Here is a 27,770-nt window from a genome sequence, read left to right as displayed (position 1 = left end):
ATTTCTACTGTGGTTTTTTTTGGGTGCTGGCACTTAACATCTCAAGTACATTGTGTACATTTACATTTAGAAATTTGACAGATGTTTCTTCATTCTTTTTTGTATTAACCTCCAGAATCTGCTCCAGAGTTCTGCAAGGAAATGTTGACAGTGATGCTTACAGAAAAACGACTCAGCTCTTGTATTGAATTGCCAAAGCAGAGCTGGCCCTGACAGCCAGGGGTTGATTCACAGCTCTCAGTGAACCTTTAATGCCATCTGTCCAGATGCAGAGCACCATCTTTTGTACAAGTGTGCTCTGATAGTGGACTGATTAGCATGGGTGGTGATCTGTGGAGCAAGTAGACAAACCCTTGTTCAATTCAACTGTTCTGCTAGTTATAGTTACCGTTTTATTACTACTGAACAAGAGCGTGCTTTAACTGCAGCAGTAGCAAGTGAAGTCCAGCGCACACTAGCACCTGTTTCCTGCTGCCCTGCTTGACAGGTGAGGGGCAGGGCAGTCCTTTTGGCTGACGTTGTTGAGCGTGAGTGGTGCTTGCCCTGCCTCGGATCAGGGTGTGCCATGCAGCGGCATGTTTGCTCAGGCTCCAGCTCTGTGTTTCCATGCTGCAGTTAAGCCTGTTGGAGTGTCGTGGTTTAACCCAGCAGGTGGCTAAGCACAACACAGTCTTTCACTCACTCCCCCACCTCCCAGTGGGATGGGGCAGAGAATGGAAAAAAGGTAGAAGTCGTGGATTGAGATAAAACTATTTACGGAGATAGAGAAAAGGAAAAGGATAACAGTTATGAGTATAAATATATATATATGTGAATGGATATAAGAAGTGATGCACATGCTCACCATTCCCCAAACAATGCCCACCCTGCAGAAGTGGAAGATAAACTCCCACCCCCTTCAAAACTACTGCTTGATTTCATCTAGTATAGAATATCCCTTTGGCCAGATTAAGTCAGCTGTCCTAATTCTGTTCCCTCCCAGCTCCTTGGACCCTTCCCTGCGAATGGCCTTGGCTCTATACAACACTGCTTAGCAGCAACTATAAACATTGCTTTGTTATCAACGTTGTTTTTCTCCTAGAACCAAAATGTAGCGTCACAGAAAACAATTCCATCCCAGCTGAAACTAAGACAGTGACTTTTCCACAGGTTACTTTACCCTTTATGGGATTTGTGTCTGACATCACCTGACTGTTACATAGGGAATGAGACTTATTTTCAATAATATCAACCTACCCTTATCCCTTTTGTTTATGATAATATTTTCTATACGTTATTTTTTAGCTGATAGTCTTCAAGCATTTACCTTTTCATGTAACTTTTTGAGTTAACTGATCTCCAGGAATGGACAAACTCTGCACCAGTCCTACTTGCTTCCCTTTCTCACAACCATCAAGGGTAGAAATTAGTGTCTTATGTGGTCATGGCATGAGGGGAAGCCTCCATGGGCTCCATATGAGTAATTGTATTCCCTACACTCTTTCAGATTGGAATCGTTTTCCATAGAGGAGCAGTAGTTCTCATTTCCATGTAGAATGGGAAAGAAGAATGTGATGAGGGTGCATCACATCTGCATAATAATGTTCTTATTTTACTGTAAGGAGGGCCTTATCTAACATGTAAGCACAGCATTAGAGTTTTAAATCTTAATTAGAATGTAAAAGCTACAGAAGCACGGAATCACAGGGGTTGGGAGGGATCCCTGGAGATCATCTAGTCCAGTGTCCTGCAAAAGCAGGTTCCCTAGAGTAGGTTTATACAGGGAAGCATCCAGGCAAGTTTTGAGTAGAGAAGGACACTCCACTGCATTTCCGGGCAGCTGTTCCAGTGCTCTGTCACCTTCAAGTAAACACGTTTTTTTTCATGTTCAGATGGAACACCCTATGTTCCACTTTGTGCCCATTGCCCCTTGTCCTGTCACTGGGCACCACCAAAAAGAACATGGCTCCATTCTCTTTACACCTGTCCATTAGATATTTATAAGCACTGATAAGATCCCCTCTCAGTCTTCTCCAGATTGAACAGCCCCTGGTCTCTCAGCCGTTCTTCATAACAGAAATGCTGCAGCCTCTAGCCATCTTTGTAGCCTTCCACTGGATTATCTCCAGTAGTTCTCCATCTTTCTTGGATAGGGGACCCCATAATGAACACAGTGCTCCAAATGTGGCCTCACCAGGGCAGAGTAGAGCAGGAAGATTGCTTCCCTCAACCTGTTGGCCATGCTCTTCTTAATGTACCTGGGATACCATTGGCTTCTTGGCTGCAAAGGCACTCTTACAGAGGTAGCAGCAATTCAGTCTTTGGAGAAAAACTATTTTTTTTCTCTTTACTCATTGTATTGAGATTGAATGTGAGCTGTTGTTTGTTGATGTCTTGGAAGGTTGAGATCAGACTACAGCACTTATTTACTACATTTATTTACATCTAGCATTTAGACTAGGCCATTTATTTAACAGACCTCAGATTTTATTTCAAAAAATAAAATCAGAGTGGTGTTTTATTTCTGAAGTGCTGTACCTCAATGAGACTGTGCTTGTTTTTAGTAGAAGATGGAGGTTTCAGAGTACACTTGAAGCATTTTGTAGTGTGGATGTCTAGGGGAAAATGTCTTAATGGAAGAGCTCTGCTTGTCATGTTTTGGTGGCTAGGATGTGAGAATGCATTCAGAGCTACATTGAATTTTTACTGTGTTCTGACTGAACTGGAAGAATCTAGGACACAAGCAGAATGTGGCTGCTAGATGTATGAGTTCTCTTTCCTTTGCTGTCCACTGTTTTGATACAGATATGACTTGCGAGTTTTAGCGGTGAAAGTTGGCAGAGCATCCCATCTGAAATGCCTGTTTATTTCTGCCCAGTCTTTACACCCTTTCTTCGGGCATCACTGTGTAATCACTCCTTGAGAATGTCTGTTAGGCCACCCACGCATTTATGGAGTCTGAGTTTTTATATTATTTTCTGTGCTGTTTTCTCAATGTAAGGCAGCTTGCTTGCTTTTTTTTTCCCTCTATTGTATCAAAACTATATAATTCAGAGTAGGACTAAGAGCTTGATGCTTTTCCTGATGCTAACCTTGACTGGGAAGCTGCACTTAGTGAGACTGATTACTCTGAACCACTTTGGTGAACATACAGCCTTCGTGTATCTCCCAAGATGAATGTCTTCAAAAACGCAGTGGTGGCTGCTGCTTTATATGTAAAAGGAAGTGCTGTATTTTCATCTCCCAGGATGTAATGGTTTATCTTCCTCTGCAGAGAACAGTTCAGATTTCTCAACTGCCTGAAAATATAGGCTCATGTCTTTGAACCTTCTGCAAGAATTGCTGATTATAAATGTTTATGGGCATAAGTTCTCTTGTAACTGCAAAAATAGTAAAAGATTTGTTGGACAAATGAGAGATATGTGTGATGAAAGTGTGTCTTCTATGTAGCTTGGGAATTAGGTCTTGCTTGTAGTACAGGGAATACCAGTACACTAGTCCTAACAAAGTGAAAACTCTTCTGCTCTATTCCCATCAATCTAGGTGCTGTAACCAATAAAGAAGTTCATTGTGTTTGTTTCCATATTGTCTGGAAAAAGAGGAGGAACTTCCTGCACAGCCAGTACTAAAATTATACTATTCTTCTTTCTGCTTATTTTTTAAATGTTGAATATAAAATGCATTAGGCAAAAGATGAGGCTGAGCCTAGCTCTTCCACATCCTGGCTAAACATGATGTTTTACTAAGAAATACACTTTAAAAAAAAATTAAGAGGATAGATGGACTCAGAAAGGATGGCTTATGGGTGCAACTAAAAACGCTGCACATTACTTCGTACATTTTATTACTTACAGATTTAGTGGTATGAGACCCTTCAGCTTTTGTGAAACCCATTCCCAAACACTGTCAAGATACGCTGCAGAAAGCTATAAACAGGCTAGTGATAGGACAAGGGGGAATGATTTCAAACTGAGACAGGGGAGGTTTAGGTTAGATATTAGAAGGAAGTTTTTCATACACACTGGAACAGGTTGCCCAGGAGGTTGTGGATGCCCCATCCCTGGAGGCATTCAAGGCCAGGCTGGATGTGGCTCTGGGCAGCCTGGTCTGCTGGTTCGCGACTCTGCACATAGCAGGGGTTTGAAGCTAGATGATCTTTGTGGTCCTTTTCAACCCAGGCCATTCTATGATTCTATGATTTTATGAGTTAGTTTTTTCATAGTATGAGTTACAATATTTTTGAAGTTAATAATGTTTAGTGAAGTTAAATTCACCTCTAAATATCTATGTGTGTAAATTATTTTGATGTTCGTGATCACTGGTTGTGATATTCACACTGTTGCAGAAGGGGCCAAGCCCAGTGCAAATGAGTGAGTGAAGAATTTGACTACTGCTATGCAGCAGGTGTATTTGGGTTGCAGGAAGTACAGTTCACTTCCTCCCCTCTTACAGGGAAGGAAGCGGTAGGGTAGATAAATGATGAACTGTCATCTGTTCTGAGCAGCTGATAGGATAGGATAAGATAGGATAACCAAAAGTGATAAATTTGTATGCTGAAAGAGGAGCAGATGTCAATTAAGACAGTTTGTCTGGACTTTTGGTGCAGATTCTGTGGTTTGTGTCAGCAGTATGGGCTGGTCAGACAGCCTGCTTGTGAAATTTGGTGTTGCCTGACATCATTATTTGTTAGGTATTAGAACTGGGAAAATAAAAAACAGGGTTTTAATCATTTACGCAAATCTGAATTGGAATTTTTTGTTATAAGTAACTACATGCCATTTTATGTTGTCACTTCTTAAATGAGAGTCATAGAATTATAGAATCAATAAGCTTGGAAGAGACTTTTAAGGTCATCTCGCTCAACCATCAACCTACTGTCACCATCCCACTAAATTGCATCTTTAAGTTCTGCATCTGCATGTTTCTTGTACACATCCAAGGGTGGTGACTTCACCACCTCCCTGAGCATCCCTGTTCTACTCTTTCAGAGAACAAATTTTCCTAATATGCAATCTGAACCTTCCCTGGTGCGCCTCAATGTCTTTCTTATAGTGAGGAGCCCAAAACTACGTAGCACTCAGGGTGCAGCCTCACCAGAGCTGAGTACAGAGGAACGATCAGCTCCCTGCTCCTGCTGGCTGCACTATTTCTGATACAATCCAGGATGCCATTGGCCTTCTTGGCTACCTGGACATACTGCTGGCTCATGTTCAGCCAGCCATCAACTGACATCCCCAGATCCTTTTCCTCCTCACAGTCTTCCAGCCACTCTGCCCCAAGCATTGCCTGGGTTATTGCGAGCAAAGTATCAGACCCAGTACTTATTCTTCTTGACCTTCAGCCCATTGGCCTCAGCCCATTGATCCAGCCTGTCCAGGCCCCTTTGCAGGGCCTTCCTGATCTCAAGCAGGTTAATGTTTCCTCCCAACTTGGTGTCACCTGCAAACTTACTGAGGGTGCATTCAATCCCGTAGTCCAAATCACTGATAAAGTTATTAAACAGGGCTGGCCGCAGCACTGACCCCTGGGGAACACCACTAGTGCCTGGTCGCCACCTGGATTTAACTCCATTCACCACCACTGTTTGTGCCTGGCCCTGCAGCCAGTTCCTTAGTCAGTGAAGAATACAGCTTTCCAGGCCATGAGCTGCCAACTTCACCAGGAGAATACTGTGGGAGACAGTGTCAAAAGCTTTACTAAAGTATACGTAGGCTACATCCACAGCCTTTCCCTCATCCACTAGGCAGGTCACCTGATCATAGAAGATTATCCAGATTTACCAATCCTCTGTTTGAGAGAGGAAGAGCTGTTAAAAAACACCAGTGAGTCTACTTCTGAGCTTGTGTTAATTTGCCTTGAAAAAGACAAATAGTATAAATGAGTTATTTTCACATAATACCTCATCTCTGGCTTGCCTTTCCATTCTTGTTTTGCTCTTTTAATAGTTTTTTAAAAATGGGTTTATTGTTCTACATCTTGAAGTCAATATTTCCACACTATTTTTCTGTATTGTACTGTGTTCATCCTGAAATACACAGTTGATAGTTTACCAGAACGCAAATGTGTAGATATGGAAAGGCATGGCTAAGCTTAGTGAAAGAAGAAAAAGTATTTCAATCACAAACTGGAGCTCCAGAACATCAAAGCTTTGGAAAGTTTGGTCAGGTTCACTCATGTATGGCTTGTGTCACAACTAAGTATCTTTTTAAAAAGCCATACATCTGAAAACCAAAAAGTAGAAGGGAAGAAGCAACAGGACAGGAGGAAAACAAAGCTCCACACACAGCCATATTTAGGAAGTGTAAACATGATAGGTTTGGGGAGAAAGGCTTTGTGCTGTAAAAGATTTTTCCTTGAAACTAATTAACTCTATGTTCATATCAGTATTCATTTACCTTTACTTTGGGAAGACTTCTGAGATCCTGTTAGCCCATCTTAGCTGCTTCAGTGTTTGTGAGTTAAGAAGGATCTAGCCTTGCTGTGCTTATGGTTGTGCCTACTAACTTGAGAGGCTGAGAGACTTTCTCTGATCATTTCTGATGGATAGCATTATTATTGTTAGAAGTGGAAAGGCTGCTAACTGCAGAGTTTATTTACCTGTCTTCTGGGAGGAAGGTGGCACACGGTTGTCCATCTAAAGGCTCTGTAAATATTTAAGCAACACTATAGTGAGGTACGAGGCAAATTCCCTTTGAAATATTTTATCTTCAATATAGAAGGCATACATAAGCCTATTTTGAGAATAAGAGTCCTTTGTATTCTATATGCTTCTTTTTTTCCAAAAGATTATTTATACTGTTCCAATCTGGCTTCCTTCCCCAGCCCCTGTAGGCAAAGCCACCAGTGGTTGTGACCTTTTATACAGAACTTCTTTTGAGAACAGAGGAGCCCCATCAGTGCGGTGAGAGCAAAATGTGGTGTTTGGTCTCTGCAATTCTTCCACAAAATCATTCTTTGTGGATCTAGCCTGTACATCAGAGAGAATTTTATCTAAACCGATTTAACATTAGGGAGGAGGGTTAAACAGCACTGGTATTTTTATATGTAGAGGTTAGTAATTTATCACTGCAAGTTTTACAATACGTTAATTATCAGAACAATTGGGTCTATTGAATGGATCTGAGGCAAAAGCCACATGTTATCAGATTAAATTTAGAGTTGTGTAATTTTCTCATAGCCCTTCCCTTGGAAGCCCTGCTGCTTCCTGTATATGATGAGGTCTGGCAGCGAGGTTAACCCTGACCCCTGAGTGTTCTATATGGACTTGTTCATTTTTGCCACATTCTTTCAGTTTAAATTTAGATTTGCTGGTAGCTATTACGCCTATTGCAACAAGCTTCATGGGCAAAACACTGGAACAAATATATATGCCTTTTATCATAGATGTTTTTGCTGAATAAGATTAGTGAAGAACACTTGAAAGCTGAGAAACAGTGCAGAAGCCTTTGGTCCTAAAAGATGCAAATAGTTGAATGTCTGGAATATATTTACTTCTCAATCTAAGAAATGAACAAATAATTGTATGGGTGATGGACTATTATCGTGTACACAGTTTTTACCTTTGTAAGTTGTTACTGGTAGCAGTGAAATTTCAGCTGTGTATGTGAGCACAAATTCTGGATATAAAAGTGTGTGCAACAAAAACCTTGAGATTGCTGTTCAGAAACAAGTTGTGACTGCAGGAGGATTTTGAGTTAGGCTTATCACTAGAAGTGTCTTGTCAATAGCTGTGAAGCATAACAGCTGCAGTAATAACTGCTTGAAGTTTAAGGAAGTGTGTACCACTTAGTTATGTATTAACACAGAGATTAATACCTCTTTGTTTTATGTTTTTCATCTTTTTTATTGTGTAGAAAACTACATGGAACTTGAGAAATCCACTTGACAGAGCAGTTCACATTCAAGACTCACATGTCATTCTCTGCTTAATATATCATGGGCTTCACAGACAGGGTCACTCTGCCTTGAAAAAAAAAAAACATTTAACAAGGGATTCTCTGGTCTTATTTTCTAGTACTGTTCATCTGCCCAGAGTTGTCCAACATGTGACATACAAAAAAATATTCCCGTAATGCATTTTTGTCTCTAAACTTCGCAGGTTCTTCAGTCAGTATTCCCATGCTCAGTGAGTGACTCCAACAAATAAAGAAGGCCTTGAAAGTGTAGGAAAGAAGTGTTCTCCCCGAGCACGTTTTTAGGGAGAGAAACTGAATAAAAAGGCCCTCCATTATTAGATACTTTCGACTCCCATTTTTTCCCTCCTGACGGGCAAGATACAAAACCTTCCAATGCTCTGACCCCACTGCCTCTGCAGTTGCCATGGACAGGATACTCTGAAATTCTGAGTGTTTCTATCGAGTCCAACCCAGTTCCCGGGGCGAAACACTGAGGGGCTATGTTCCTCCTGAATGGATTAGGCAGAATTTATTCTCTTGTTGGAAGTCCTACTGTGTGAGCTGTATATTTCTGAATGTAAGTAGCATCATGTTTCAACAGGAATTTCAGGCAACCTTTGAAATACGTAGCCAATCAGCGTTTATTCCAAGTGGCACTTTTGTGCTGGATTTCCAATTAGTCAATGGTATTTGTTAAGTAGGCCCGTTTAGCTTTATCTTGAAGGATAATGAAAACCCATCTTTTTCCTCATCCCCTTCATTCGGTAAACACAATATAGAGTCTTACTGAACTAGAAAGGATGGAACTTAGTGGAGAAAAATAGGAGAGCTGTAGTACAGGGAAACTCTACAGAACTTGAATTTGTAAGAAATAACTATGGTTTGAGTTCAGTTACTGTAAAAGAAGAAATTTTAAAAATAGATAACTCACTTAGAAGTGTTACAGAGCATTGATGAATGCTGGAAGTATTGGTCCAGTAGATACGTTTGTGAAGGCAGCAGCCAAATGTGCCTCTTAATGAAGCTGTACTGTAACATTTTATCTCATACATGAATTATTGCATGCACTTGGAATCTTCATAATATTCTTAAGCCTTTCTTAGTCTCTCCATGATTTTCCATCTTCGCTTTTTTTTAATGGAAAATTCTAAATAATTGAGGTACTTCTCTAAACCACCGAAATACTGAAATTACAGAGACTGTTTTGCACTTGTGTAAATCTCTCCCACTTTTTAATGAACTGAAAACTAAAAATTCCTAATAGAACTTTCTATGTTTGTCACACACCACATACGATTTTTGCATAGCTCACTGAAGTCAAAACACATTACATTCATTTTTGTATGTAATTGCTCCCTCAGAATTGTTTACCACTGCTAAGAAACTACATTCTTACAGCTTCTTTTGTTAAATTACATTTAAACAGCTTTGAGAACCAGAGCTTCCTATTTATTTTTGACAGATTTTCTACATTCATTTTTGCTGAGTTAGTTTGTGGATGTTTTTTGATCATTCTTTAGTATTGGAAAGATCAGTTCTTGAGGAAGCCTAACCAGAGGAAAATGTAGAATCTTAACTTGTTTAGAAATGAGTACTGTAGAGGTGCAACAACACGTTTCCCATGTAAGTTCACTTCACTCAGAAAGGATTCCACATGCTGAGTGTCTTTCGATACTCATTTTCTGTAGAACACCCTGTGTTTTACTTTAAGATATTTGGGAAGACACTGAGAAGTAATCATTTAATCTGTTTAAATAATTGTAATAGCTACAGACTTGAAATAGAGGTTAACACTTTTAACAGCATTTCAGGAAGAATATTCAGTTAGAGCTCATTAAAAAAAAATAAAATCATAAATATTTGTAAAATTAACAGTAGAGTACTTAATTTTCTGTCTTTCAAAGGAGTATCTGCTAAAAGAATATCAGCCTCACTGAAGGGAACATGCTTCTGTAGGTCATGTGGGACAAGGTGTCTGAAGGACTGGGGGCTTATGCATAGTTATAGTGGTGTGGATGTGCAATTCTATTAGAAATTAGGTATGTCAGTGTAGTATTGAAATGAGCCTCATGGATTCTATTTGTAACACTTTGTTCTCCGATGGTGAGCAAATTACAATTTTGTTTGGGTTCTACTTGCTCAGTCTTCATGAGGGAACAAATCTCCACAAAGTTTTGTCAGGTGAGAAGAAAAACAATATTATTCTAGCTCCTCCAAGTATTGTGGACTGTTCTGCTGCTTTTAGGATTTTGTCAGATTGGTAATGTAATGTTATTGTTTGTGTGCTCAGACCATTAGAATTGGCTGTTACAATAGGATCTTCCGTGCAAAAATATGTGACGTTTATGGAAGTAAGGGGGATGAAAGAACTAAAGAAGCTTCTGAACAGAGACTAATGAGTGGCCCTGCAGCTGCCCATGGTGACAGGGAGGTCATTGTGGCTACTTTTCTTTAGGAGTGTCTTCAATGAGGAAAATGAGGCATAATGCAGCAGCATGCACTGGAATTGCTATAAGAATCGTAGAATCATTAAGATTGGAAAAGACCACTGAGATCATCTGGTCCAACTGTCAGCCCATCACCACCATGCCCACTAAACCATGTCCCCAAGAAGGTGCTCTGGGAATATGTAAAAGAGAAAATGCTCAGTGGGAGTCACTAGATGGGACTTTGAGGGAACTAAGGTAAATAGAAGTATTTTTGACAGCTGCACTGCGGTCGTTTAAAGTTTCCTTTACATGGTGAAGCAGTTTAGGCAAAAAGAGAAAATGTATGCATGAAAACACAAAATGATTGGCAAGGGGCAATGGGCAGAAGCTGGAACACAGTAAGTTCCACACAAAGACAAAGAGGAACTTCTTTACCATGAGAGTGACGGAGCCCTGGAGCAGGCTGCCCAGTGAAGTTGTGTTGTATCTTTCTATGGAGATATTCAAGACCCATCTAGATGCTTACGTGTGTGACCTGCTGTAGGGAACCTGCACTAGCAGGGGGTCGGACTTGATCTACAGAGGCCCCTTCCAACCTCTAAAATTCTGTGATTCTGTGTGATCCTGTGAAAACATTTTGACCATCCAGGCAGATTTTCTTAATGGATAGGCAGAAGAAAGCTACAAGACTTAGTCTGGATTCATAGGAAGGAATAAAATACTGTGTACATGATAACTTTCAGTCTTCTGATCCTTCAGATCCTTACTGATAGTATGCAATCAGTGAAGATGCTAAAGTAGAAACAGCCTAAGAAGACATTAAAGTTATTTTGGTTCTTGGTCTTGGTCATGCTTAGTTTGAGCTGGCAGTAATTCACTCAAGATGAAGTGTTAGAAAGCCATTCAGATGTGCAGAGGTGGAGTGTGATCACTTGAGTATGTTTCAACAGAAAAGGAGAGGTAATTGAAGCTTTCTAAACGGAGAAAGTTACCCATAGACAGAGAAAACACTGGTTAGCTTTCTTCCAGACAGAAAAATGAGTCTTCAAGCCACAAAAAGCTTGAATGCATTAACATTTAATGTATATTTAATTTCTTTTAGACCCAATCAGAAAGAAGATCGGAATGGTCAGACTCTATGTCATGTCTTATGAAGAAACTGGAACAGCTGAATTTAGATATTGAAGAAGCTCTGAGTGCTAGCTCGTCTCCGTCCAGTACTCCTTCTACCACAAGGAACAAACAACTGGTAGGAATGTGTGCCATATGACACATCTTCTAATATTAGCTATCAGATGTTGGTCAAATAATAGTTTTCAGATCTCCTTGTGTTTCTGGATTAGTTGAGGAGGATTGTTTCAAGGATGAAGTAAGTTACTGTTTTGATTCAATAACAAAACATTTTGAGGTACTTGGACAACTACTGATCAGATAAACACGAGTGTCACAGGAATTGACTTGCAGGTTTTATGTCATGGCCTAAAATATTCAGAGCTACTTTTTAGGGGGGAATGTGGCTCTTGATTGCATTTGACACAGTTTCTCAAGGTAGAATATTGTGAAATTGAAAGTTCAATACTAGTGTATTCACACATGTCATATTTATATCAAGACACAAAAGCAAGGAAGACACTATATATCTTCATTAAGAGTTAAATTAGTATTTTTTGTATTTCTTTCAGAGATGCATTCCTGTATTTAAAGATGCTTTATGGTGGCAATTTTTGTCAATTAAGGCAAACTGTTACCAAAGCTTTTAATTTGAAGGCAAATGAGATTAAGAAGGAATAATACAATTTTAGCATTTTTTTAACAAGTGAGATGCTTTTTTTATAGAAGTGAGTAACTGGAGAAGGAACAGGGTGAGAAGTAGGAGTGTTTGTTCTCTACTTTAGGCTGTGATTAAAATCAGTTCTTAAGATAGAGTTGTTTGGATTTGCAGCTCCACATGTTAGTGCTGGCATGAAATTCCTGGAAATTGTGCTTGTTTGAATGCTTTTCCCATCACTGCTGCTACATTTTGTAAAAATAAATTCCTTAAGTAAACATCTGTGCAGGTTACGGTGTCCCTCAAGCTGGGGAGTTCAGAATCCTGCATCTTTCAGTGTTGTATTTTGCAGTATGCTTTTCCATATTCTGCAGTGACAGTGTTAGAAAATTGTCATGCTTGTCCCTCATTTCTTTCTTTCTGTACATTAGCAAGTCAGAACCAGCTTTTTCCAGCTAAATTTGTTTCATCACTCCTTTATCTCCGCTTGCCCATCTGTTAATGGACAGTATTCTGTGTTCTTGTAGGAAGCTGCTCAGTGGCTTTTGTCAGAATGCCATGGCAATGTATTCTGCTTTTCTGCCTGAAAGAGAGACCCAAGCCATCAGAATTCATGTACTTCCCTTTGTTACCCAGTCAGATTTTGTTAACTGGTGATTCAGGCACCATTTTATGATTTTATGACTGTGCCTATTCTAAGGGAAAAGCCAGTTTGGTTAGACAAAGGTGTTTGTAATCAAATAATTTCTCAGGAAGTGAATTATCTGCCCTAATTTAAACATCTAAGAGTTAGTTGCCTTTAAATGAGTTGACCTTAATGCCATTGTGGCCAGTAAGATAAATGGTACCCTGGCATGGCCAGCAGCTTGTGGGAGATTGTCTGATCTGGTGAAGCCATATGTGAAGTACTGTGTCCAGTTCTGGCTCCTCAGTTCAAGAAAGACAGGGAACTTCTAGGCATAGTCCAGTGGTGGGTTACGAAGGTGGTTGGGATCTTGCAGCATCTCCCTTGTGAGGAAAGGCTGAGAGACCTGTGGCTGTTCAGCGTGGAGCAGAGTGAGATGGGGTCTTATCAAGGCATACTTAGAAACATTTCATGGGCAAGAGTCAAGAGAATAGGGCCATGCTCTTTTTGGTGGTGCCCAATGACTGGACAAGGGGCAATGAGCATGAACTGGAACATATGGAATTCCATGTAAACATGAGAAAAAAATTATTTACTGTGAAAGTGGCAGAGCACTGAAACAAGCTGCTAAGAGAGGTGGTGGAGTCTTCTCCTGCAATATTCAAAACCCACCTGAACGCTCTTCTGTTTAACGTAGGGAACCTGCTTTGAAGACAGACTAGATGACCTGCAGAGGTCCATTTCAATCCTTACAATTCTGTGATACCCATGTAGTCAAAGAAGAGAAATACATCCTCCTAAACCTCTCCATGAATTTAATATGAAGAAATTGAATTTGGGAAATCTCAAAACAACAGTTGCAGCAAGGAAAAAAGAAAACAAACAGAGATTTTGTACAGCTACATGACTAACTTTTATCAGTCCATCCCTCTTGGTCCATATTTCTTTATATAACTTACAATTTTTTCCATTGGATGTTTTACTCCTTTCATTCATAATGAAACTTCAATAGGAAGAAGGTCTATTTCAAACATATGTTTACTAGCACAGGTTTTTATCCTATTTTCACTACATAAAGTAGGAATTGAAATGAGGAACAATGATTAAAAAGAGATCTGAAGAGAAATATTCACAAATGCAAGACCAACTGGTAGATCCAAGTTCTCAGAAGTATGTGACTACTGCATGAGTTTTGCCACATTGTTGCTCCCAAAATTGGTCTCTTTGGTGTGGGCAGTTTTAAATAGATGACTGTATTTGTTTGGTATGGCAAACGTTATATCTGAGGGATACATTCATAATTTAATCACTGGGTTCATGTAGTGAGTCAGTATATTTTCACCCTGTTCATGACAGCCTGTCCAGTGCCTCAGCACCCTCTGAGTAAATTATCTCCTCCTGATGTCTAAACTACATCTCCCTTTTTTTTAGTTTAAATCATTCCCCTTTGTCTGAGTCAGTCTCCCTTCTGTTTATAAGGGCTCCCTTCAAGCCCTGGAAGGCCCCAGTGAGGTCTCTCCAGGGCCTTCTCTTCTCCAAACTGAACAAGCTCAACTCCCTCAACTTTTCTTCACAGTAGAAGTGCTCCAGCCCTCTGATGATCCTCTTTGCCCTTCTCTGAATCCTCTCCAAAAGCTTTGCATCCTTCCTATTCTATTTTCATCCTTCCTATTCCTATTCCGGGCCCGCACACCCGGATGCAGAACTCCAGATGGGGCCTGATGAGACAGAACAGATGAGGACAATCCTCTCCCTCTCCCTGCTGGACACCCCTCTTTTCATGCAGCCCAGGATACTGTTGGCCTTCTGGGCTGCAAGAGCACACTGCTGGCTCATGTCCAGCTTCTTGTCCATCAGGACTCCCAAGTCCTTCTCCGCAGAGTTGCTCTCAAGGAGTCCTTCTTCCAGTCTTCGACCCAAGTGCAACACCATGCATTTGACCTTGTAGAATCTCATTATATTCACATGGGCTCAGTTTTCAGGTCTGCCCAAGTCCCTCATGATGACATCCCTTCCTTCTGTTTTTTTAAGCTGCACCACTCAGCTTAGTGTCATCTGCAAATTTGAGGGTCCCACTGTCTGTGTCATTGACAGTGATGTTGATGAGAACTGGTCCCACTTGTGACCAACCTCTAGCAAGACACAGAGCCACTGAACCACTCAGCCAGCCTTATGCACTGAGTACTTCACCCTTAAAATCTGTATCTTTCTGATTTAGAGAAAAGAATGTGGTATGGGACCATATCAAAAGCTTTATCAGCAGAGGGAAAACAGCCTTACTGTAAGCAACATTTCACTTATTTGATATATTTCTTTCATTTACATTTGATGTCTAACACTCATTTTCACTACAGAAAAACAACAACAACAACAACAAAAAAAAACCAGTGGATTTGAAGAAGTAAAATAACATTTTTTAGTTTTAGTCATTCATCGTTCATGGAGAGTGACAGGGAAATTCTGTTTGATTGCAGTTACCTTGTCTAATATTAGAGAGCTGACTCTTGCTGAACAAAACTTAACTTACACATTCTCTCAATTATTTTGTAATAATATATTACCTACAAATGTTTTTGGTCCGCATACTGAATCTTTTGTCAGCTTTGCAAAGCCTTCTCATTTTAAAGTCTGCAGAATAGTCTAGCTGGGAACTATGCAGTTATAGACCAGCAGCAAATTTGTCCTCCTGTCAGCAAATGAGCTGGCTTTGACTGCAAATTACTGCCTAGGGCTGCTCTGTAGTGTACCCATGATCCTGATTCTCTGATTGATCCCAACACAAATCCTGCTGGATTGCAGTTTGGCTTGCTCCTTGTTCACACACCTCATTGGTTTTTTTAAAACAAATTAGTATATGCGGGGGAATGCTGTGCAAGTTCTCTTGTTTGTATTGGATTTAGTGTGACCAGGTACACATGGGTCTTATATATTTTATTTTTTTCTTAAGTCCCATTTTAGAACATTTATTTTTTAAAAATTTGTATGGAAGTAAAGCTAGTAAGTAAAACCTCCTGGGCCCTGGGGGACAAGGAAAAGAGGATTTAAAGGTTCAGAGTATGTAAGTTCAGGATCTTCAATTAAGTTAAATAAAAGAACGTAGAATCATGAATTTCAGTCAAATGACAGTTGTAAATGAATAAGATCATATATTGTCTAATGCAGAGATTATTCAGTTCCTTGATATTCAGGAAGATTCATTCTCCAGTTTTATCTCCTAGCTGTTAAGGAAGCCTCTTTACCCCAAGATGTAAAAATGATGCAGCGTGTATTTTTAAGAAAAAAGAGGTAAAATGTCTACTTCACATCACAAGGGAAAAAAAATGTTTTAAAAAGATAAAATTCCAATATTTTTATCTTGCAGTTCACATTTAAAATATTTATGACTTGCATTTATTTACAGGGTTTTTAAAATTCTCTTACAGTGCCCTGTTCAAGTGGAGACAAGCTCTTACAGAGATCATCAAGGAAAAGGATTGTGGAAGCACAGAAGTGCAGACTACCAGGATTTAGACTGCTTACCTTACCCAGTATCAACTGGAGCACGGCCTAAACCTTTTGTAAGTAGCTGCTGAACACTCTCTGACTCTGAGATATTCTACCTTAAAAGCTGCTCCAAAAGTAATGCCTTCTATTCATTTCTGTGGAAACTACAGCAGATACAGTGAGCACAATCACACTATTTGATAGAGCAAATTCTCAGCTACGAAACACTGTTTTTCAACATAGTCAACATTAGCTTTGCATTTTCATCAGCAATGAACAAGAGCCCGTATGTTGCACTTGTAAGAATCTACACAAGCAGAGGTGACCCACTGTTGTCACCACTGCTGAAATGCACCATTCACTTCCTCACTGTGCACATGTCCACTGTTTGATCTCCATAAATGTTCAGCAAGCATCAGTGGACATCACTGTGTGTCATTTTTTCTGGATGGAGGAATTCAGCGACACTCCTTTGCTTCATCCACACTTCTGTGTCAGACGCCATTCTCTCAGACTGCCCATCTGCTGCCATGTGTCACACGTCAATAACAAGTAATGGAATACTGGTGGGAAGGTTCATTCCCTACTGCCCTACCACCATCATCTGCCTCTCATGTCGTGGACCAAGATAATTAAGCAGGAGGCATTACTTTCAGAACAGTCTTGACTGGAGGAGTCCAGTATGCATAATGAGCACAGATGAAAGTTAATTCAGTATTTGGTTTCCAGGGCCGTGGGATTCATCTCACCTGATGCTGAACAACTATAATGTAGAGTTCTACATCTGAACCATTTACTTGAACTGCCATTATAATCAGGGGAAACAGGCTTTTCTGACAAGTAAATGGTTTTATCTGGAGGTTACATGTGATGGATTTTAGACATCAATGCCACTATTGCATCTTCTTTGCTGATTTTAGCATTACTCTTTTGTGATTTTTTATGTGGATTTACCACCCTAGTCCAGAGTTCTGAGTTCTTGGTGAGTGAAAGTGTTCAATTCTGGTGGTTTACTTAAGCCATATTTCTAAACAAGAATAGCAGTATTTATTTTGTTTCTTTTGAGGTTGACGCTGTAATCTGCACTTAGTCTGTTAAATCCATTAGAGGCATTTCCCAAACGGTTTTATTCACTTCATCAATAGCTAAATGTTGTTCTATTTCCGCATGTGAAAGTAAGCAATTATAGGATCTGTGCCTTAGATCCAAAATGCAAATATTTTTTCCACTCATCTGTGAAATATTTGAGTGTCAGCGGTATCCATTCACATCACACACCATAAAAATGCCTGCATTTCATTGAGTAAAAGGTAGTTTTGGTACAGTGTCTTTTCTTTGATGGGGCCAACACTGGATCTTCAAGAAAGCAGTGTCAGAACAGAGCAAGCAGGTAGCATGCCATCTCAGCTTCCTGCAAGGTGTCTATTGTGCAGACCCTTTGGAGTCAGATGTTATATTATGCTTTGTAATTAATAGCACCCCAGAGTAGATTTTTTTGCCATTACTTGTATTTTATTCCTTTGAAATACAGAGCATTTTGTAGCAATAAGTTCTAAAGTTTAACTGTGGAAAATGCGGGGGGAGAAAAACAGCTGGTTTTTTTCCTGACTTTGCTACTGTATCATTAATTTGGTCTTTATTCTTGTACTGTGAAAAACTGAGTCCTAGGAATCATGCAAGTAGTAGTTAGTGTGGGACTGCATGTCTTTGACAGTGAATTTTATCTATCTTATTCAGTTTCATAAGGCTCTTCTGCAGCAGGTGACAGCCAATTTTTGTTTTGATTAACATCTGTAATTCAGTATCATCAGAAAATATCCATTTTTATTCTTCCATTTTCATGATTGTTTATGCGTATTGGACAGACATTTGTTAAACAGCCACTGTAAAAGAAAGCAACCGATTATTAACTTATAAAAAGAAAAAGAAAACTAAGAGTTCATTTATCAAAGCAAAGATGCTTGTATTTCCTGGTATCTTTCTTCGTTTTCCTCCCTGACAGCAGAATAAGCCTGTGATAAATCACTTCCTCAGAAAGGAAAGTGGAAGTGAAATTTCTAAAATGGAAGCTCACTGTATCAACCAGATCACCTGTATCTACATGATCACTGGAAGAACATGTCTAGATTCCTGGGCTGTGACCTCCAAAAGCCATACTAACAGTTTCCCATTAGGCAGTGTTACTATGTGTGTGTTTATTCTGCCCTTAAGCATATTTTCTAGCATTTTTCTGCCATGGATATCAGTCCTACTTGCATTGCTTCCACAAACAGCTTCACAAACACTGTCAAATATTGGTATGTGTGTGCTACCCTCCATTCCTCTGGTCTTGAAGCCAGTAGCATTTAGCAGTAATTACTCATTGAATTATAGCTCAGCAGTTCTCTTTCTCTTGATAATGTTCTTGCTTCAAGTTATCTTCTCATTTTTGATTAAAGCAAAATCTACTATATTAGAGACTTCTTTAGAACTGTCATATTGTTCACCTGCTAAAAAATGACAGACATGTCACCATGCAAATAATGTATTTAATTAAATGAGCCTTCATTCCAGTGCATTGGAAAATTTGAAGGTGGGGTCCTCTTGCTTCTTAATCAAAAATATTATTGTCTTCCCTCTAGCCATTTCCTCTCCTTACAAAATAAATTTGCTGTTTTCCATTTTGGCAAAAGCATAAACATTTGTACTAGTTCTAGTTGGAATATATAGTAGCATTTAGTAAAGAGAAAGGAATTTATCAGCTTTGTTTGTGCTTCACCTGGGTGGAATGTTTAGGCATGTACAAGTATCATTGCTTAACTGCCCTCCCACCAATACAGTGTAAATATTTTTGAAGTGGTATTACAGTAATACTGTTGTTTGGCTAGAAGTGTGTGGGACACAAATCTTTATCTGCACAATCCATATATTTTATCAGACAAATTTGTGATGCTATAGTAACAGCAGTGTAATGCAAAAAGTACCACTGTTGCTTAGGGTGTTGTCTCATCTAGAAACTTACCAAAAGCACAGCCATTCTTTAGAAGCTAATGATCTGTTTTTAGCATTGGACAGTGCTTTAAATTAGAGATAAACATTGAAAATTAATGTTTGCAGATTCCATTCAAGAGAGCAGATCATTTCACTTCTTCCTTCCAAGTGCTGCTTTTGGTGTATGTAGTGTATTTCAGGCAGATACAAATAATGCCATGTCTAGATCCAGACATTGTTTCGTACTCCTCTGTCATAGCTCTCTAATAACTGAGCTTCCACCATTTTTCCTTTAAGACTTCTCTATATTTTCAAAAAAGGACACATCAAAATCACTTTTGTTATGATGAAGAGAATGGAAAAAAGGCATATTTCCTTTTGCATTGCCCTGAGATTGCTTACATTTAACCCACAGATCCAAGCATTATAATACATAACTCGAGAATAACACAGAGATAAACGGGACTGGTTGTGTTTTGGTGAGCTGGATTTTCTTCTCTTCCAGTCTTTTATGAGTTTGGAAGTCAAAAAGAGCTTATCTGTCTCATCTCCCCAGGAACTACACAGAAGCTCGTACACCCAGGCACTTAGAAAACCAAATATTCTACAGTTTATTGTGATTAGCAAATATAGCCAAGGAGATCAGTGTTAGAAATAGCAGGGATGTAGAAATTTAGGAATAATAGGTGCAAAATTATGCTGGACACAGTTCAATTCTCATTAGAAGACCTAGCTGCACACTTTCATGGTTTCTAACTGTGCTGGCAGCTTAAAATGAAACAGTGAAAATGAAATTAAAACCTTCTATACTGGTAACAAGGTGGGTTTTGCCTTCATCACAGGTAAGTCTGCATTTATGCCTCCTTCTTAAGTACAGTTGATGAGCAGTTTTGATTTCTTAAGCTTTAGTTCTACAATTTGGTTGATTAATTAGAGTACTAAAACTAAATGTTTTACAGCTTTTAGTCTTGTTTTAATCTGGCTTCTTGGTTTGTTTCACTGTTCAGCTGCATAAATGTGCATGCCAGAGAGGGGAGAAATGTGCAAGAGGGGGGAAAAAAGGATGGAAATAATATGGTGAGTTGGTTCTTTCAGTATCAGTGCCAGCTTAGCATAGCTTAAACTGTGGAACTTAACTGTGCTAAGCCACTTGATTCAGGAAATGGGATACAAAACAGTGCCTTGTAACCTACATGACTGAGAGGTGTTTGTGATTATTTTAAGAAAATGTTATTCTTTTTTTGCTGAGAAATATTGGTTGATGCTATAAGCAGTGTTTCAGAGTTCAGGTCAGAGGTTCCAGAGATGTCTGATATCTTCTGACATTGTTTAGAAATATAAAACTGATAATACTATAATCTATGACTAGAGTAGTTATTATCTCTCTGTAGACAATCTGTTGCCTGCCTGCCCTCTGACACTGTCTGAGGCCAGAAAAATCCAAAAGTAAAAAACAGCCAAAGGAAAATCAAAGTCATTGTGTTTCCCATCTACTACTTGTTCAATATTGCTGCCCCCCCGAACCAGCAGGGATCAGAGTTTATTCCATTACTGAGTGTGTGACAAGCGTTTTATGGGGTAGCTGCCACATCCAATGCAGACGTGAAGTCACAGTGTGACAACCCACAACAGCTTGTACTTCTTCTGGGCACACCTTTGGAATTGTAGAATCTTTGCATATTTAGCAACCTTAGGCTGATCTTCCACTCCTCTGTGAAATACGTAAGCAGGATCTTCATGTTACATCCAAGATGAAGCAGTAAGTGTGTATCCTGGTTCTAAGATAAGTTTCATGCTGCCTTTGTTTTGGATATGGTCATCAATTTATCAGTTCACTACACAGTTTTCAGCAGCAGTTATGCCCATTACCTAGTAGGATGTGTTTCCCCAAATGATCAGATAGATCGTGCTTCATTCAGACCTTGCTCCACATTTGAAAAGTCGATAGGAAAGCCCTGAGAAGTCTTGTGTGACCTTTGAGTACTCTTAATCTTACTTCAGAGAACAATGACCAGTGTTGGGCCACTTTGTGCAATCCATGAAGTGCAAGAAGATGAGATAAGAAGCCTAGACCAGAGTGAGAGACAGGTCTGGTGCTCCATTTTCTCAAAGAAATTGTATGCTTGAAGACACAATTACTTGGCTTTGCTGGAGCTGGAGATTGCTGTCTGTACTTAAGTGAAATGTGCTTGTACAAGTAGCATAGCTTCTGCAGGTAGGAGACGCAAAGTTCTTCATAGAAATCAGGTTCACACTGACTTTCTGAAAATCATACTGGTTGGTAGCAGCACGATCCACAACAGGATCTAGACACAGTTCCAGACCTGTGTTTTTGCTACCAGGCTTTCCTTCCAGATAAAGGACATCTAATCTAATTGTTTTCACTCTTGCAAAAACACATTTCAAACTGTATGCCATTTAGTCATGTGAATTGCTTTTTGATGTCATCTTGATATTGATATTAATGAGCAAATTAGCTATCTAGTATAGAAGCAAGTAGCCTCAGCCACCACCTTTGCAGAATTTTCTTCTTGCTTTTGGTCTATAATATTACAGAGGCACAGTGAAATAGTCAGGTGAATGGACTGCTCAGGTTCCATATGTGCCCCATTAAGCATGGCTATGCTTGTGTAGTCACCCCAGTAGGGTGACTGCTTTCTTCCCCTGCTCTGCCCATGCAGTGGAGAGATGGCAGCTATGGCCAAGGAGCACCCTGGGCCTGCAGGTGTTGCTGACATGAAGTGCTCGTGGAAATGCTCCTTCCCTGCTTCAAGGTGAGCTAGTTCCTTGACACTAGAGGAATTCACTGTCTTTGGAAAAGCCTCCTCCAGCTCCAGGAAAAAACAAGGAGGCTAATAGGGAATGAAAAGTAGACAGCTTCCTTCCTTCCTCCCCATTCTGATACAATAAATAATACTCCAGGCTCATCCACTTTCTCATCCACTTTGTTTCCAATACTCCTGACAATGCTTTGGCCAAAGCCTGCTCCCAGCAAGGGGTGTTTGCATAAGAGCACATCATAGCCCTTCTCTTTTCCTTTTCGTCTTTATTCTCTGCTCCCACCAGCCTTTGGCTCACTCTTTCCATTATCCAGCCAACACCATGATCCTGCATCATACTGAGGTCAGGAGCAGCTGTGAGTGAGGAGAGGTGGATTATGGTATAGACTTCAGCTTTGCTCAGTGTGTTTCATGAGTGAATAAGCCTCCAAAATCTCAAGTACTGTGTCCAGTTTTGGGCCCTTCACTGCAAGAAAGACATTGAAGGCTTGGAGCGTTGCCTGTTGCCCAAAGAGGGGCAACAAAGCTGGTGAGGGGTCTGGAGCACAGGGCTTATGAGGAGCGGCTGAAGGAGCTGGGATTGTTCAGCCTGGAGAAGAGGAGGCTCAGGGGAGACCTCACTGCTCTCTATAACTGCCTGAAGGGAGGTTGTAGTGAGCTGGGGGTCGGCCTCTTCTCTCGTGTAAGTGGTGGAGTCACTGACCCTGGAGGTGTTCAAGGAACGTTTGGATTTTGTGTTGAGGGACATGGTTTAGTGAGAGCTACTAGTGATGTGTGGATGGTTGGACTGGATGATCTTGAAGATCTTTTCCAACCTTGGTGTTTCTGTGATTTCTGTGATTCCATGAAAATCTTCTGCAAGGAAATTAGGAGATGGGAGTTTCATCTGATAGATCTTCTAGGCAGAGCTAAATTCCATGCCCAAATCTTCTGTCTGGTCATCTCTGCAGAGCAGGGAAGCCTCTGCCTGAATAGAATCAGGCTTCATGAATCCAGTAGATACTGACAGTCCACAGGAGCAAGCAGTCCATCTGGACAAACAGCACCTAAGTAGCGTCTGCAGGACTGATGCCAAAGTTTGTCTCAGGAGCTCAGTTCTGAGGGTGGCAGAACCCAGCCCTGAACACAGGAGGGATGTGGAACAGTGTAGGATTACTGTGTGTGTCAGCACTAGCTAATAGCAAAGTGTTTCATTTTTATTGATTTTTATATCTAAAATTGCCATAATGATAGAGGCCACTGAGCCTGTTTGTAGGGCACTGCATTTACATTTTAGAAATGGCATCTTGAGCTGTAAGTTCTCCTTAGTGAAGTTTGCACATTTTAGAAGGGATCTTGGCGTGTCAGTGCTTATTTATAGTGGTAACAAATGTGGGGAGACTCCAACATCACAGCTGCTTTGAATACAGATGATTGGATAGCGAAGGGGTGGCTTTATTTCTTGGTGGTAGTGATCCTTACCTCTAAATGGACTGAAAAGAATTTGTCATCTTGATTGATGAGACTGTGGAAGTGTTAGTGTCCCTTCCTAGTAAATGAAATCTCTTAGATCATTACAATCCATTTAGGAGAACTGACTGAAAAGTATTTATCAGATAGTTTGCTCAGCAAATTCTGTAACATTCTTTAAAATAATTAACATACATTGTTCCTTAATTATTACCTCAGTTCCATTTTTTTTTAACAAAAATATTGAAGTCAGCTGAAGATGGCAGCTGTAGTGTAGCTGTGCAATAATTAATATTCCCTTGAACAATTACAGTTAAATTGCCCATGACGGAGGGGGTTGGTACTGGATGATCTTTAAGGTCCCTTCCCACCTAAGCCATTCTATGATTCTATGATTCTATACTTAATCCATGAAAATGCTTATTTTTAAATTACATTAGCAGCTTCCATTTTACACAGGTTTTTGATTGCATCGGATTCTTTCTTTTCATTGAGTTTTCATAAGGATTGTTGGGAGGCTAGGAATGTGTTTTGTGTATTTTATAAGAGCATTATCCATGTAAGAGAAGAAAGAGAGCTCCATTTTCCTTAGTTATAAAACAGCTTTGAGAAATAGTAATTTTATGGTAATTATGGATATGAGCGAAATAATTTATGTGCATTTGTTACATACAGTGTAAAGTAAAATGGAAGTTCCAACTCATTTTGGAGTAAGGTTCACTTGATACAGTTCAACAAGTGTGTAAAGTCCAAGTAGGCATTGGGAGGAGACTATAACTGATTGCTTTCATTGCTCTACATTGCCCGACTATTTATATGGTTCAGACTGATAGTGTGTGTTTATGCTGTAAGAAAAACATTGAATTCATGTGCTGTGGTGGGACCCACTGTGGAGTGGAGGTGACCTCAGTCACACACAAGCAGCCAGCAGTCCCAACGGACTGGATTTTTCACCAAGAGCCCACAGGCAGCAACTGCCATTAGGAGGGATGGGAAGAGCATATCCTGAGCTGGGCAGCCCTGTCCTGAGGCAGCGTGCTGAGGGTTGGCACCTCGGCTCTGCTTTGGTGACAGGGAGAAAGCTGCAGGCAGGCGTGGTTTCATTAATGTATACATTGCAAATTAAGCCTACGCGTCCTACTTTTTAGACATAATTATCATATGTAAATTGAAATGACCACTGTTCTGGAATGACATTTGTTCTGTTAGTTTTCAGATCTTCTAGCTGAATTTATTCTCAAAAACTGTCATGCAAGGTACCCGTACTCTGCAATGCATTGTTTGTGTTGTGTTTGGGATAACACTGACTGTTCACATGAACACAGCCATATTTCCTACTACTGCCACCTTATTAATCACAGACACTAAAACTGCTGAGTTGTATTCCAGCCACAGAAATGCACTGCCTTTTAGGGACAGACTGAAGTGCCTCAGGTCTCTGACAGTAGATGTGAGATGCAAACTGTCAAAATATGAATCTCTGTAAAGGCATGAGAAGAGGTGATGAGGAGCTGCACAGGTAAATTATACTAAACACATGCAGCTAATAAAGAGAATAACATTATTTCCCTGTGGTTAACCTTTTGCTCAACGAAGTGCAAAAGGGAAGCAGTTGATCTCTTTTCTTCTGTCCTCATGTTTTATGCCAGTAGCAGGACTCCTGCTATTAGATGCAGTGCATTGGTTGTTTAATGGGATGACTGCACAGCTTCCTGGTATGTTTGCAGAAAAGAGGAGGCTGCAGGAGGCTCTCCTGTGGGTGAGGTGGGCAGTCCTGTGTTTAATTGGTCCCTAACACACTGTCTGCTGAGTGTTTGTTTGTGGGATTTGTCAAGCACACAGTTTTCTTCAGGGAGCTGCATACAATCATGCATTATCTGTTTGCTTACTCATCAGGTTTTTCTTATTCTTCTTCTGGCCCTGTAGTATATTTGTTGTAACAGCATGGAAAAAAATTGAGTGAATGTGTTCCCTGTGTATAGTTTCATCAAAGTCATTTCTCTTTCAGTGTAGCTATTACTCATTGTCACCATCTTGTTCCCTATTTTGGGGCTTTGACATTATTCAGGCAAGGCTCTCTCAGCTCTTTAGCATGATGATCAGATGTACATAGGGCTGAGCCGGATCCTTTGACTTTTACAATAATGTTGTTCACAGCAAGAGCACAGAGGAGAGATTCTAAAATCACAGGTGATGTATAGTTAGGAACGAGTGCAGCCTGTGCTGCGGAGCGTTTTATGGTGCTTGGGAGCTTGGGTAGAGCCAGACCTCCAGTCCCACTTATGCAGTGGTGCAAAGGGCTCTCATAATGCAAGCCCCAGGCTCTTTGTGCTCTCAAGAGCTCGTAGGCTGCTCTCCCCTGTTTCCCACGCTAGGAAGAAGGGACTTCCATCTGTAACAGAGCAGAGACAGAGGCTGGCACAATGCGTAGGGAAAGCATTTTTAATGCAAATGAATACAGCAAATCATGCATCTCGTCTCTCTAGCAGAGATAATCCCTCTCAAGGTACAACTTTCTCTTGTACTTCTGTTGGAAGGAGGCATCTTTCCCTAACTGCCACGCTGTTGTTCTGGGGCATTTGCTGTCTGACAGTACTGAAATAGGATTATGCAGCCCTTTGTGTAAGTGATGTGCACTAAAGCTGGTAGAGGCAGGAAGGCTCAGGAGTCTGCTTGAGTTGAGCAAATTTATCCATCAGATAAGTGCTTTTTTTTTCTCTCAGATATCATTTCCCAGGACTTTTCTTACAAATTTCTGTAACATCTTCTTGTAAAGAAAAAAAAGATAGAGGATGAATAAGAAGATAAAAAACACATACATACCTCTATATGCATGTTTTCTGTGGACTTCAGTTTCTTAACAGTAACTCTCTGTACACAGGTAGTTTGCTGTATGGTTCTAGCAGCCTACACACTGTTCTCATGCTGAACTGCATTTCAGTGGCTTCTCCAGAAGCCTCTGTGGTGCTTTATCAGGAGTCAGTGCTACCCAGGGCCTTCTCTTACCCAGAGTAAGTCCTGCCAAGAAGGTGATGCAGTTTTCTTCTACACATTCATGAGACACATCATGGAAATCAGGAAATGTGGGGTGGGGGTAGTTGTCCCAGTCTCATATTGTCTCAGAGTCACGAAGCACATCCTCAACTGCATGAAGGGCTTCAAGGCGGTGAGAGCTTTTCAGCAGTTCTGCTGGTGCTCTGGCCTCAGCAGAGGTTGCTCCTTCCTCTCCCTGGAATGTTGACAGTTGCCTACAGAATAGAGAAATAACATAAATGTATTGCTTCCAAAGGGGGACCGTAGGAAATCCAAGCCTGGAGAGCACGGATCTGAGAATACACCATTAGTTGAGGATTGGGGTATTTTTTTTGTTGTGTTATTGAGAATGACTTTTCTGAGAGAAAAAAAAAAAATGCTAAGCAAAACAAAATGCTAAAAGAAACAAGTTTCACTTTCCAACAGGAAGGAGAAAACAGGTTGATATTATTCAGTGTTTTACTTTCCCTAATCATCTTTACAGAAGCCAGTTTTTCTCTTGGCAGGAGAAAGTTCAGATGTGAAAATCTTGCTGTTCTAATCGCTCAGTGTACACAGCAGTACAGATCAAAGCTTCAGAGACCAAGTTGTTTCCTTTAATTTCTGGATGTCTAGAGGGAAGTACAGCTTCAGAGAAATTATTTGCAGAAAATTTCTATCTATCTACCATTCAGATGGCATTTTGGTAAATTCCCAGAACTGAAATGTTGTGATTAAATGGTGATTTTGGGATGAACTACCTGTTGTTAGATGAGGACTGCTGATAATCCACTGCAGGAGAGAGGTTGTACATTCTCTGAAGCAGCCACATGTCAAAATTATGACCTTCCTTAAATTGGCATTACATGGTTTAAATATTATGATGACTAATCACTTGCTGTAAAACCAGAGTGCTCAGGAAATAAAAATGCCTGAAGCTTCCATATTGCAAAATGTCCTAATGCAAATCTTCAGACAAGCTATTAAAGTAGAGCTTGACAGTGTTGTGCATGAGGCAGCACACTGCAAACTGAACACTTCCAGAGGTACGCATATGTCCTACAGCCTGAGCTAATGAACTGGACTTTGCATCTAGGACTGTGAATTTGAACAACAATTAAAGTTAGCACAGTTGTGTAGAGACTCTGGGGGCAATCTGAGAACTTCTGGGCTATTTCCCCAAACCATGTCAGAAGCACCTATACCTATGTCACCCTGACAAAAGTTTGTCTAACTTCTTTTCTTAAAACCCCAATTGACAGACTACACAGCCTGTTCAGATTATACATTTCAGTGCCACAGAAAGTTTTACTATGGTTTCTTGCTGTAGAATGTCCTTTTGTTTTTGTCATCAGCATGCAGAACAAATTATGCTCATGA

At 40.2% G+C, this 27,770-nt stretch overlaps 1 protein-coding gene across 3 annotated transcripts in view; it reads left to right on the top strand.

Annotated features, from left to right (window-relative positions):
• STARD13 (StAR related lipid transfer domain containing 13) overlaps positions 1-27,770 on the top strand; it is a 300,978-nt gene that overhangs the window by 66,592 nt on the left and 206,616 nt on the right. For all 3 annotated transcript variants that reach the window (XM_042866988.1, XM_042866989.1, XM_042866990.1), the window contains exons 3-4: positions 11,406-11,552; positions 16,119-16,253. In XM_042866988.1, coding sequence (XP_042722922.1) covers positions 11,406-11,552; positions 16,119-16,253 — 282 coding nt within the window. The remainder of the gene's footprint in view (positions 1-11,405; positions 11,553-16,118; positions 16,254-27,770) is intronic.

Source organism: Lagopus leucura, unplaced genomic scaffold (genome assembly GCF_019238085.1).
Source record: "Lagopus leucura isolate 7727_CA_CO unplaced genomic scaffold, USGS_WTPT01 Super-Scaffold_100001, whole genome shotgun sequence".
In the NCBI taxonomy this organism is placed as follows: domain Eukaryota; kingdom Metazoa; phylum Chordata; class Aves; order Galliformes; family Phasianidae; genus Lagopus; species Lagopus leucura.
This window is presented reverse-complemented; position numbering and strand designations above follow the sequence as displayed.